At 34.9% G+C, this 12007-nt stretch overlaps 1 protein-coding gene across 1 annotated transcript; it reads right to left on the reverse strand.

The window, feature by feature from the left end:
- Positions 1–5142: 5142 nt before the first annotated feature.
- LOC128859989 (uncharacterized) lies at positions 5143–10263 on the reverse strand. The gene is made up of 2 exons (XM_054097185.1): positions 10064–10263; positions 5143–6457 (listed from the first exon to the last, which is right to left on the reverse strand). Exons 1-2 carry the CDS (start codon positions 10146–10148, stop codon positions 5469–5471), a joined length of 1074 nt encoding a protein of 357 aa, XP_053953160.1. The 5' UTR covers positions 10149–10263; the 3' UTR covers positions 5143–5468.
- Between the last annotated feature and the right edge of the window lie 1744 nt (positions 10264–12007).

Genomic DNA, 12007 nt, shown 5'->3' on the forward strand with positions numbered 1-12007 from the left:
ACTGATAATTGGTAATAACTAAAGAAATGTGTACAAGAATTGCTTTAAATAGTTGATTATTTGGCTAACTGTTTAAATACAGTGGTGTGCAATGAAATAGAGGCACCCTTTATCAAAGACGTCATATCAACAGATTGTAAAGCTTTCATTTTCCGGGTTTTTTCATATTTTTATGCAGTCAAAAGTAACCCCCGCTCTTTTATTCCTTGCGCCCAATAATTATTTGCATTTACATTTTGCTGTTGTTGTAAGATAAACTATGAGCTTTTATTGCAGTATTACCTTTTCTCACTATAGAGAAGTGCTCAGTAAAAACAAAGTTGATTCTTACGAACGATTTTTTGAGGGGTTACAATAGGGATCAATTTTTGATATTTTCCTATTGTAAACTTTGAATATTTCGGCTTCTTAATCAAGCTAGGGAAGCAAATAAGGCATTTAAAATTTTTTTACTAGGTTGACGTTTTTTTGGAAGTACCCTTTTTTAAATATAAAGGGCAGTTAAGTTTTAAAGGCCGGTGTTGATTTTGTATAAAATACAATTTTTTTAGGAAATTATTATTTTTTGTCATTTTTATGATAATATTGGTATGGCTTAATTGCGTCTGGAACAAAACATTAGCCAAATAAAAGCCCCGGCCTCGCCGATACACGTCCATCCGATAATCCAAATTTTCAATGACGCTGAAGGATAATTGAGGTTCTATGCCTTTAATGTGCCGAATTATCTCATCCTTTAGCTTTTAAATTGTTGCTGGCTTATCGACGTACACCTTTTCTGTCAAATAACTCCAAAGAAAGAAGTCCAACGGTGTCAAATCACATGATCTTAGCGGCCAATTGGCATCGCCGCGACGTCAGATTATTCGGCCATCAAATTTTTCGCGCAAAAGAGCCATTGTTTCGTTAGCTGTGTGACAAGTGGCACCGTCTTGTTGAAACCACATATCATCCCCATCCATTCTTCTGATTCGGGCCATAAAAAGTTCGTTATCATCTCACGATAGCGAACATTATTCACAGTAACTACCTGACCGGCCTCATTTTGGAAAAAATACGGCCCAATGATTTCGCCGGCCCACAAACCGCACCACTCTTTGTGGGTGCATTGGTTTTTCGGCAATCACTCTTGGATTATCATTCGTCCAAATGCGGCAATTCTGCTTATTGACGAATCCACTGAGGGGAAAATGTGCCGGTTCACTGAAGATGATTTTCTTCGAAAACTGGTCATTCACTGCCTCTAATGCTCTGTAAAAAAAATTGTGACCCGGTAGTAAAAAACCCAGTTGGGGTTTTACTTTTCTACATGAGTACTTTCATTTGCAATTGGTTTGGTATGGGCCCAAAAGCTGCTGTCGCACAGTGTAATTAAAGCATCATCTCTATTAAGTTTCAACTCGATCAATAGTCAGCCGAATAACGAAAATTCAGTAAAATAGTAACGAAAATAAAATAGTAATGAAAATGGATGGAAATGGATTTATTATTTTTTAAGATATTCTCCTTGGCAGTCAACACATTTCTGAACTCGCTTCAATGAATTTCCGAAGCACTTTGCCCCACAGAATTGGACACCGCCCAAACGAGCTGTTTGAAGTTTTCAACAGCTTCTTCAGTTGTTCGAAATACGTTGACCTCGCATTTTATTTTTGATCTTCGGGAACGAAAAGAAATCATTAGGTGCCAAATAAGAGCTATAAGGTATATGCCCCTTTAATTCGATCTTTTGAATTCTCAAAGACTCTCTTGTGTGAGCCGATATATGAGAGCTCGCAGTGCCTTAGTAAAGGATGATTCGCCTTCAGCGGTTGGTTTTCCTTTTATTGGGTCCTCTATTGTATCCCAAGGAAGCGTATACTGGGTCCACTACTTTTTAAAATTTTTGTTTATGACCTTCCCAGTTGTTTTAATAACGCTAATAGAAAACCTCTTTTGTGTGCTGATATACGAGGTGATTGCAAGTACAGCAGACTCTATAAATCCTCAATCTAATTTAGATAACGTCATTGCTTGGTGTAAAAGAAATGGGTAGGTAGGTTAGATTACAAGAGTACCTCAGGTACACTTTAAGTAGCACTTACGTCACATTTTCATAAAATAATGTGGACCACTACCTGCGAAAAATTTCAGAGAAGAGAAAACAATCTTCAGCCATTCAATGCTGTTGATGTAGTGGAGGAGAGGAAAGAGATCTAGGCTAGAGAATATCCTCAAGCCATCGCCAAAGAGCACACTGAGGAATCTCAAGCGCTTAGCCGCCAGAGCCGGGAATTTGCAGAGAAAGTGTTTAACAGTCTCTTTCTCTACAGGATCCCCACAGCTTCTGCAATAGGGGTTGTACGGAATTCCAAGCTTCTCCGCATGAGTGCCGATCACCGAATGACCAGTAATTACCGCAATAAGTTTGGAAATTGAATGCCGGGAAATTCCCATCACCTTAAGCGTTCTGTTTCTATCGCATTGGGGCCATAGTGTTTTTGAAATAGCACACGATGAAGCAGACCTTCATCTGTCTTGCGCTTTTTTAGAAAGAAATTGTACAGTTTCTCTTTACCAACGGTCAAGGGGACACCGTTGTCTGAGAAGGGGACAACTGAAACCGGTTCTGTCGACCTTTTCCTGACCAGCTCATCGGCAATTTCATTTCCCTTTATATTCCTGTGCCCAGGAACCCAGATAAGGGAACTGTTTCCTACACAATCGACACGTTTGAGTTCCTCCTTGCAGGAGTTTACCAAAAGAGAGCAGCAATATGGCGACGACAGGGCCTTGAACGCAGCTTGGCTATCGAAAAAGATATTAATGTCTCTCTCCCAACAGCGATCCCCATCTACACCTAGCTCGCTTATATCCCACATTGGTGCTTCTAGATTATCCAAGCCATGTGAAATTATTAATCTTGTTGCGGTACTCTCTTTTCAAAGACGCTTAAATTAAATCATTGCGAAGTCATATTCCACGAGGCCCATATGCTATCAGTGAAGGAGCATAACAAACTGCTCAGCAAGTAGTTCCTGCTAGGGTGTTACCGCAGGTCTCATCTACGCGGACACCTGAGCCACCTCCCAGGCATGTCAGGAGGCACTTCCTCAACTACGGGGACGAGATCCAGGACAAAACAGATCGACAGCTGCTGGATCGGACAGTGTACAGGCAGACAATCAACGACATTCATCGGAGGACCCCTACCACCTTCTTAAGCTCCCGACCCCCGAATGCCGTTATCGGAGTCCAACCACCATCCATCGCAGACGAAGAGCTCTAACTTCCCCGAGAGTCCCGCGTAACCTTGGCACAACTACGTTCTGGATACTGTAGCAGGTTAAACTCCTACTTATCCAGAATCGGCCCCGACATACTAAACACATGTTCGGCATGTGAAGGCAACCCGGACGACGCTAACCACCTTTTCACATGCCCTATCAAACCCACTCATCTATCACCTCTATCCCCCTGGACCCAACCTGTCGAAAGAGCACGTTTTCTTGGCCTACCGTTATATGAGCTAGACGAACACGACCGGTGATTACACTACACAGACAGGGCAAAGTTACTGCCCCAACAACAATAACAACAACAGGCCGGCCTGAAGATCAATATCGAGAAAACCAAAGTCATGCGTACAAGCACAGGAAATATGTAAAAATGTCTCCATTTACGGTATCGATCTCGAAGATGCACAATTTTGCTGGTATTTAGACAGCGTTGAATCGGTGTCTGGGGACTCAAAAGATGATATCAAAAGCCAAATAAAGAAGCTGTGACGAGATTTGGCTCTATGCAAGCAATTTGGAACGAATCACACATTTCACGGTGCACAAAACTGCGAATTTTTAACTTCAAAGTCGACTTTACTTTATGGTTGTGAAACGTGGAGTGCGATGCAGCTGACACAACCTCATTACAAGATTTTGTGAACATATGCCTTCGAAAAATTATCAAAATACTCTCTCCAAATGTTATCTCGAATGACGGACTTATGGATCAGAACCCACTATTAGAGATCCTAAGAAGAAAATGGAGCTGGATGGGTCAAGTTCTACGCAGAGGAAATGGTGACTTAACAAGGGCCGCCATTGAGTGGAAACTGCAGACGTGGAAGGCCATCGCATACCTGGAGACCACTGCTGAAGTCAGAAACCCGCGCCATGCAGCTTAGCTGAAATGTAGTTCAGAGATTGGCGCAAAACAGACTTGAATGGAAGAAATCCGTTGTGGATCTATGTTCCACACTGAAACTCTAGGAATTGCTGAAGATAATGAACATTCGCAATGTTGTTCAGAAAAGCGAGACCGAGCAGTATTAACCGTCTTCTACACAGATCCATGCACCCGCACAGAAGGGGTTCGACTGTCTTTTCCTCTTCTATATCCTGACAACTTCTACAATAGTCATTGGATGGTGACCCTAATCTGTTGGCATATCTTCCTATTAGACAGGGCCCAGATAGAACACCTATGTACTACGATTCATAGATTCTTCCTACTTAATTTAAGTAGACTCTTAGTGCGGTCCATGTTCCATTCGGGCCACGTTTGTCTACTGATAGCGCAGGTGTTTAGCTGCTTCCAGTTGGAATTTCCAAGAGTAATGCTGTGTCTGGCGGCCGCCGTAGCCGAGTGGGTTAGTGCGTGACTACCATTCGCAATTCACAGAGGGAACGTTGGTTCGAATCTCGGTGAAACACCAAAACTAAGAAAAACATTTTTCTAATAGCGGTCGCCCCTCGGCAGGCAATGACAAACCTTCGAGTGTATTTCTGCCATGAAAAAGCTCCTCATAAAAATATCTGCCGTTCGGAGTCGGCTTGAAACTGTCATCAAGACGCACACCGCAGAGAGGAGGCGGAGCTGTGTCTGTCTTTTAAGCGACCACATGATGTCAAGGGTATAGGTATCTCGACCTTATCCTGACTAATTTAGCATATGATTTACAGTTAACTATAATGCTATTATGTCCTAGCAATACTGCAAATTCAGATTCAAGATAAAAAGTTCGGTTGGAAATTTACTTTAAAGCTACGCTGTAGTCACTTTTTTTCTCAAAACTTCTGCTTCAATCACCCTTTAAATTTTTCAATATCCATTTTCGCAAACTCAATTCATTTCATCTACATAACAAATTCGTTTATTATTCACTTAACTTCATAGGCATTAAAAATTAATTAAAAATTATAAAACATAACAAAATCGAAAAAAAACTATTAAATGCGTGTCTGTATGTATGTGTTGGTATGCTGTGTGAGTTTAGAGTTTAACATGTGCTATATGTGTTTGTGAGTGAACGCACATATGTACGTTGCATGAAGTAGGTGTGGCACATCCCATCAATTTGCTTTCTCCATACGATCTTCACCATTCGCTTTCATTTGCCTTCGCTTTCGCTGACTATTTAACTAATTACATTGAATTTTACTAGTTGATAGAGCTCTCTGGCGCTCTCACTCTTCTGCTATGCCTCGTGTTTACTTCTTCTTCAAGTAAAATCGGTTACTGGGTGGTCCATAGTTAGTCGATGGCAAATGCACTGGCTCCTCCACTACGATGGGCGACATGCTCTCCGGTGCCAGATACTGATTGCTAGGCGCTTGAGCAGTGGGCTGTGGCTGTTCAGCGGCGGCGAATGGCGATGCGGTGGTCAACTCAAAAGCATTGAGTGCCTGTGGCTGCTCTTGCTCAGGCGCCGGCTGAATGGTAGTGAGCGGTGCAGTAAGATCAGCCGAAAACTCATCAGCGGCAGGGGCGCTATATTCGCTAGCCGCAGCCGCATCAGCATGACGAGGATCCAATTCGGCACCAATGAAATTGTTGTTTCCATTGCCCTGTCCATCTTGTTGTTGTGGTGGAGGCCCATAGACGGGAGCTTCTTCTTTCTTGGTATTGTATTTGATGAAGTAGACTTCGGGTTTGGAGGGTTTGGTTGGTTCGGCTGCAGGAATAACAATATCCTTGACGGCTTCGGGTTTCTTGTGCAGCACATAGATAAGTGTTTTCTCTTCGTTTTGTGGTGCTGGTGGCACAACTGGTGGACGAATGGCAGGTGGGGCTGGTGCCTTAATGAAAACGATCTTGTAGTGCTTTTGTTTGGCGGCGGGCGCATGACGAACACGAGTCTCGATCACGTCCTCTTCCTCGAAGTCTTTCGGCGGTACATGCACGTACACGTGCTTGTGCACTGAAGTGGGTTGAGGGGCGTAAGGGTAGCCATCGTCGTGAAGAATACTCGACTCTTGATAGGCGGCATTATAAGAATCCTGTTGATCGAGTGGCAAAGGCTGAACCTGATGTTGACTGGCATCGTTAGGCCCCGCTGATGCAGCGGGCTGTTCGAGGCTGTTCAACGACGGCTCAGAGGAAAGCGGTGTGCCGTAAGTGGGAGCCGGTGGAGCGGCAAAGTTAGCAAAGGCATGCTCAGCGGGCAACTGCTGGTGGATGAGCGGTTGTGAGGCGTGATCTGCAAGAGGCAAAGAAGGGATGTTCAGGAGTGAGAGAGTGCGAGATTGTGGATGTAGGTAATTGTGTTTTGAGATATGTTCGAGTTATATTAATCGTTCACATGTCATAATATATAGCAATTTTCTGCGGGGATCAAATATATTTGGAAAAGGGGCTTAATTTCTCCCACTTAAAAGTCTAAGCAATATTAAAAATTAATTTTCTTTTCTAATACCAATTAGTTAGAGCAAACGTTATACCCTCAAAATCTGTTCTAAATTTTTGTTGCCAAATTTTTTGTTAATTACTTTATCATTTTTATAAATTAACTTTTTTTTATTGTAATTTTTATTAAAATATTTATTTAATATTTTATGATTTTTTATTATTTATTTAATAAATATTTTATGATTTTTTTTATATTTCAATATCTTTTTAACTATTTGTTTCTTTTAATTAATAAACTTTTTTTCAAGAATTGTTCAAATTTTATCCTTTGTAACAAATAATTATTTTTTAATTTTTGTTAAATATTTTACGATTTTTTTTTAATATTTCAGTATTTTCTAACTTTTTTTTTCTTTTAATTAATTAACTTTTTTCTCAAAAATTGTTTAAATTTTAAACTTTGTAATAAATTAATTTTTTTTTTACTTTTCATTAATTATTCTATGATTTTTTTTTAATATTTCAATATTTTTTAGCTCCTTGTTTCTTTTAATTAATTAACTTTTTTCTCAAAAATTATTTAAATTTTATCCTTTATAATAAATTAATTTTTTTTTTAATTTTTATTAAATATTTAACGCTTTCTTTTTAATATTTCAATATATTTTAACTATTTTTTTCTTTTCATTAATAAACTTTTTGCTCAAAAATTGTTTGAATTTTATTCTTGAATAAATATAAAACTAAAACTTTTGAAAAATATGTATACATATACAATGATATTAAATTAGAAAATTAAAATTTCTCGATTGATAATGTCAGGTGGCGCAAAATTAATCACCCTATCGGAAGATTTATAATTATTGAAAATTCAAAAAAACTGCTGTAAAAAAATTTTAATATAATAATATTAGCTTATTATTTCGACATAAATGAAATAATTGAATTTCTATGAAACGAAATATCATTTAAATTAAATTTAAAAAATTTCTAAAATTTTTAAAAAAATTTAATTTTCTTCATAAATTTATTTATCTTGTTAAGTTTTTCATTAATTAATTTATTGTTTATAATTGCTTTGTTTTTTAAGTATTTTTAAGCAAATATTTTATGATTTGTTTTCAAATATTTCAATATTTTTTTAATTCCTATTTTTCTTTTAATTCGGTAATTCATTTTCTTTTTTCTGCTCTCAATATTCTTAAATAATTTTTGGTTTTGTACTTCAGTAAATTTTTAATTGATTTTTGATTTTTATTAATTATTTTGTTTTTGCTAATTTTTTTTTAATTTTATTTTTCAATATATTTCCAGCTTAAATTTTTCAAAAAAATATATGCAGAAAAAAATTATTATATTGAAATGAAATATTAACAGTTGTCGACTCTCAATATATTTATAAGAATTTTTTTTTATTTCGAAGTAGAAATTCGACTATCTAGAAATTGAAAAAAAGTGTATGTCTTAAATAGATTTAATATAGTTTGATGTATTTTTAAATATATTCTCATATATTTTTTTTATGTCATTAGTTTCTTCACCACGGGATATTTTTGTGTATTAATCAATTAATTCCTCTTTTTCAACTCATTTATTTTTTAAATCTTTTTTATGTCGTATATATTTATTTTTATTTTAATTTCATTGTTATTAATTTATTTTTTTTGTTTTGAATATGTTTGCTTGTTTTAAATAATTTTTGTCGTTAATTTATTTATCTTGACAAAATTTGTTTTAAATAATTTATTTCTTTCAATTTATCTATTTTTTAAACATTTTGTACCAAATACCTTATGAATTATTTTTCCAAGTATTTCTAAATCTTTTGAACTCCCATTTTTCTCTTAATTATTTTTTTTAACTAATTTATCCTTTTTAATTTCTTAATTTTTTTAACATTTTTTATTAATCACCTTATGAATTCTTTTTTAAAATATTTCAAAATCTTTTGAATTCGCATTTTTCTTTTAATTAATTTTTTCATCTTAAAAATTCTTAAATATTTTCTGGTCTTATTGCTCAATAAAGTTGAAACTAAAACTTTTCAGAAAATTTTTTGGTAATATTGAATTGAAAATTAACAGTTGTCGACTAGGTGGCTCAAAATTAATCCCTATCGGAAAGAGTTATCATATTTGTAAATCGTATTTTATTAGGTATTTGTGAACTAAACAGCTGCGGTATACAAACAGACTAGCAATGGAATTCGTATAGCTCAAATTAATAGTAAAGTAGTAAAGTTACTCAAAACCATAGAAAATATCTGCAATTCGGAATCGACTTATAACAGAAGCGCCCTTCATTTGTGGACCAACATCAAGGCGCACGCCACAAATAGGAGGAAGAGCTCGGCCAAACACTCAAAACAGTTGTAAAAGTCAAGTAAAGATATATAATATTATTTATAAATTAATAAATATATATTTTACAAATATATGTGAACTATTGGATGATTAATTTTGCGCCGCCTTGTATACAAAATTGTAAGGAATTTCTTAAAAAAAATATATGTCCTCAAATGCCGTTTAAAAAAATGTTGATATGTTTTTTGTCATTATTGTATTTATCTTTTAATTTTTTTTCAGAAATTGATGTATGTTTCTCAATTAATTTAACTGTTTTAATAGTTGTCGTTAATTATTGTAAATTTTTTAATCGATTATTTTTAGTTGCCTTTTTTATAGTTTAATTTTTTAATATTTCGATTATTTTTTAGTTCCATTTTTTACAAATTATTTTTTATATTTCGATTTGTTATAGTTTTTATTAATTGTTGTAATACTTTTATTTAATACTTCGATTACTTTTTAGTTCCATTTTTTATAATTTATTTTGTGACATCGATTTATTATAGTTTTTATTAATTATTTTAAATTTCTTATTTAATATTTCGATTATTTTTAGTTCTATTTTTTATGATTTATTTTCTGATATTTCGATTTGTTATAGTTTTTATTCATTATTTCAATATTTTTATTTAATATTTCGAATATTTTTTCAGTTCCATTTTTTATGATTTATTTTTTTAATAATTCGATTATATTTTGGCTCCATTTTTTCATAATTTATTTTTTTAATAATATGATTATATTTTGGTTGCATTTTTTTATAATTTATTTTTAGACATTTCCATTTATTATAGTTTTTATTAATTATTTTAATACTTTTATTTAATATTTCGATTATTTTTTTAGTTCCATTTTTTATGATTTATTTTTTTAACAACTCGATTATATTTTGGCTCCATTTTTTTATAAATTATTTTTTGATATTTCGAATTTTTATAGTTTTTATTAATTATTTTAATACTTTTATTTAATATTTCGATTCGATTTTTAGTTCCATTTTTTAAATTTATTTTTTAATACTTCGATTACTTTTTAGTTCCATTTTATAATTGATTTATTTTGTCTGAAAAATTTTCAACAAATTTCAATATTTTTTTTCATTCACTAACTTTGTAATCCATTGTAGATGTAACCGGCCTCAGGACGCGCCAAAGCGCTCGCAATCAAGCAACTCACTAACACAAATGCACGCATTATGACACAAACGAAAACTAAGGTTTTAAAGTCCTTTTAATTAATTTAAAATCAATCGAAGTATTCCAAATGTATTTTGCTGCGTTATTCACCGGAAGCTTAGAAGGAAGCTATGTAGGGAAGAGCAAGTCACGAACTGATACCAAACCAAGTGCTACAACTTTAATTTATATGTTTTCGAACTGATGCGCATTGCAACAATTGGCGTTCGACTATTAACACTTGAAAAATTATACAAAACAGCAACAACAACAACAACAACAACAGCAACACCAACCTTTGCAGAAAAAGAAAAAATACAAAAACAAAAAGACATAAACGACAAAAAAAACTTCAAAGTATCCACAACTTCGAAATTTTGCCTTAACTAAAATACCATTAAAATTTGTAATTGAACTTTGGAGATACAGCGAAGCAAGAAGTCATCGAACAACCAGCATTGAACGGCAATACAAGTAATAGCCGACGAGAAGAAGAGCAACATGAAAGAGATAAGAAAGGGAGCAAATCAGCGACTACATATTTACTTGCCGGACAACAAATGAATGATCGCTGATGGGCGGCCGCTTAAGCGAAAAACAAAAAAAAAGCAACAGCAAAAGAGATGCAGCTGGTGAGAGCGAATGCAAAATAATAATCTTAATAATAATTAAGGAATATATGGAATGCATTCACACACACATGGGCACGTGGCATAAATATGTTTCAAAAACAGAAAAAATAAAGCAAAGCAAATTTTAGGAACTCATCGTGAAGGCCTTCTTGGTTTGATTTTAAATTCTTATTTCTGACTTGCACCAGTAAAGCACACGGAAAGCGTTTAATTTCGAGTATTCTTTGGCCGGTTGGCCGTCAAAAAGCCTTCGTTTAAGTGTTAAGCGTCAAAGGGCATATGAAGATTTGGTTACAATATAAGCTTCATCCGGCAGCTGTCAAATACCTTAAAAAAACGTACGCAATAACATAAAACTCCTAAAAATCAGGTTAACTGGAGTTCTTGTTACTCTCTGCTGAAGCTTATTTTTGTGCCTTAGTATGTATTGTGTGCTCGTAATGCACGGGTAAGTATGTAAGTATGGTTGTTATTGTTTTTTCTACCATAATTGTTGTTGATTTGATGTTTCAGCTGCCACTTTGCTGGCGATTGCCACTTAGGCAAATCGAAACTGAAAGTCATGAAAATGCGCCGTTTTTTACGTAGAAGTACACAGGTATGCACGCATGTGAGGAAATTTTTGTATGGGCATAAATTCCTATAGTAATTAAAACTTAATTTGATTCATCCCTCAACTGACTAATGGATTTACCTATTTTTTGTTTTGCATACGCACGAAAAAAATCTAAAAATTACTCACTACTCATTGCATATAAACAGTTAATTGGTTCAGGTGCCTACGCATGTATGGACACTTGTGTTCACAATAATAGCAGCGTAACATATTTCAAAGTTTTGAGTATTTATTTCCACTTCTTCGTATTTCATTATGGATTTACAACTGCTTATCATCACGGTGGCCGCCCTCAAACAAACGTCAGCGCATTACTTGCATTGTGGCTGCTAAAACAAGCAAAAAACAGATGGCGCTCCAATCAGTAAAAAGGCGTTGATCCTAACCAACAACAGGTGGACATTTCCACCACTTAGGACTTATAGCGACAGGCTAATCACCTACCCTGTCAGAAATCAAAATAGATTAACGAAATCAGCGCAAGACTGAGTTTTGTCGAGGCCCTATGCTCCCTAGTGGAGTGAACAAAGAAAAAAAACCTTCAATTTAAGGAAAGTCACAGAGCTTACTATCCTGGTGTATCTTCCTCTTCTTCTTTATTGGCCCACTAACCGCCAAAGCGATATTAGC

Source organism: Anastrepha ludens, chromosome 2 (genome assembly GCF_028408465.1).
Source record: "Anastrepha ludens isolate Willacy chromosome 2, idAnaLude1.1, whole genome shotgun sequence".
NCBI classification, from domain to species: Eukaryota; Metazoa; Arthropoda; class Insecta; order Diptera; family Tephritidae; genus Anastrepha; species Anastrepha ludens.

Bases quoted from the DNA above. Each gene is read 5' to 3' on its own strand.
- LOC128859989 (XM_054097185.1), bottom strand. From the start codon at position 10,148: ATGCGTGCATTTGTGTTAGTGAGTTGCTTGATTGCGAGCGCTTTGGCG. The intron at 6,458-10,063 runs GTTAGTGAATGA...TGCCTCTTGCAG, and splicing joins CATCTACAATGGATTACAAA to ATCACGCCTCACAACCGCTC.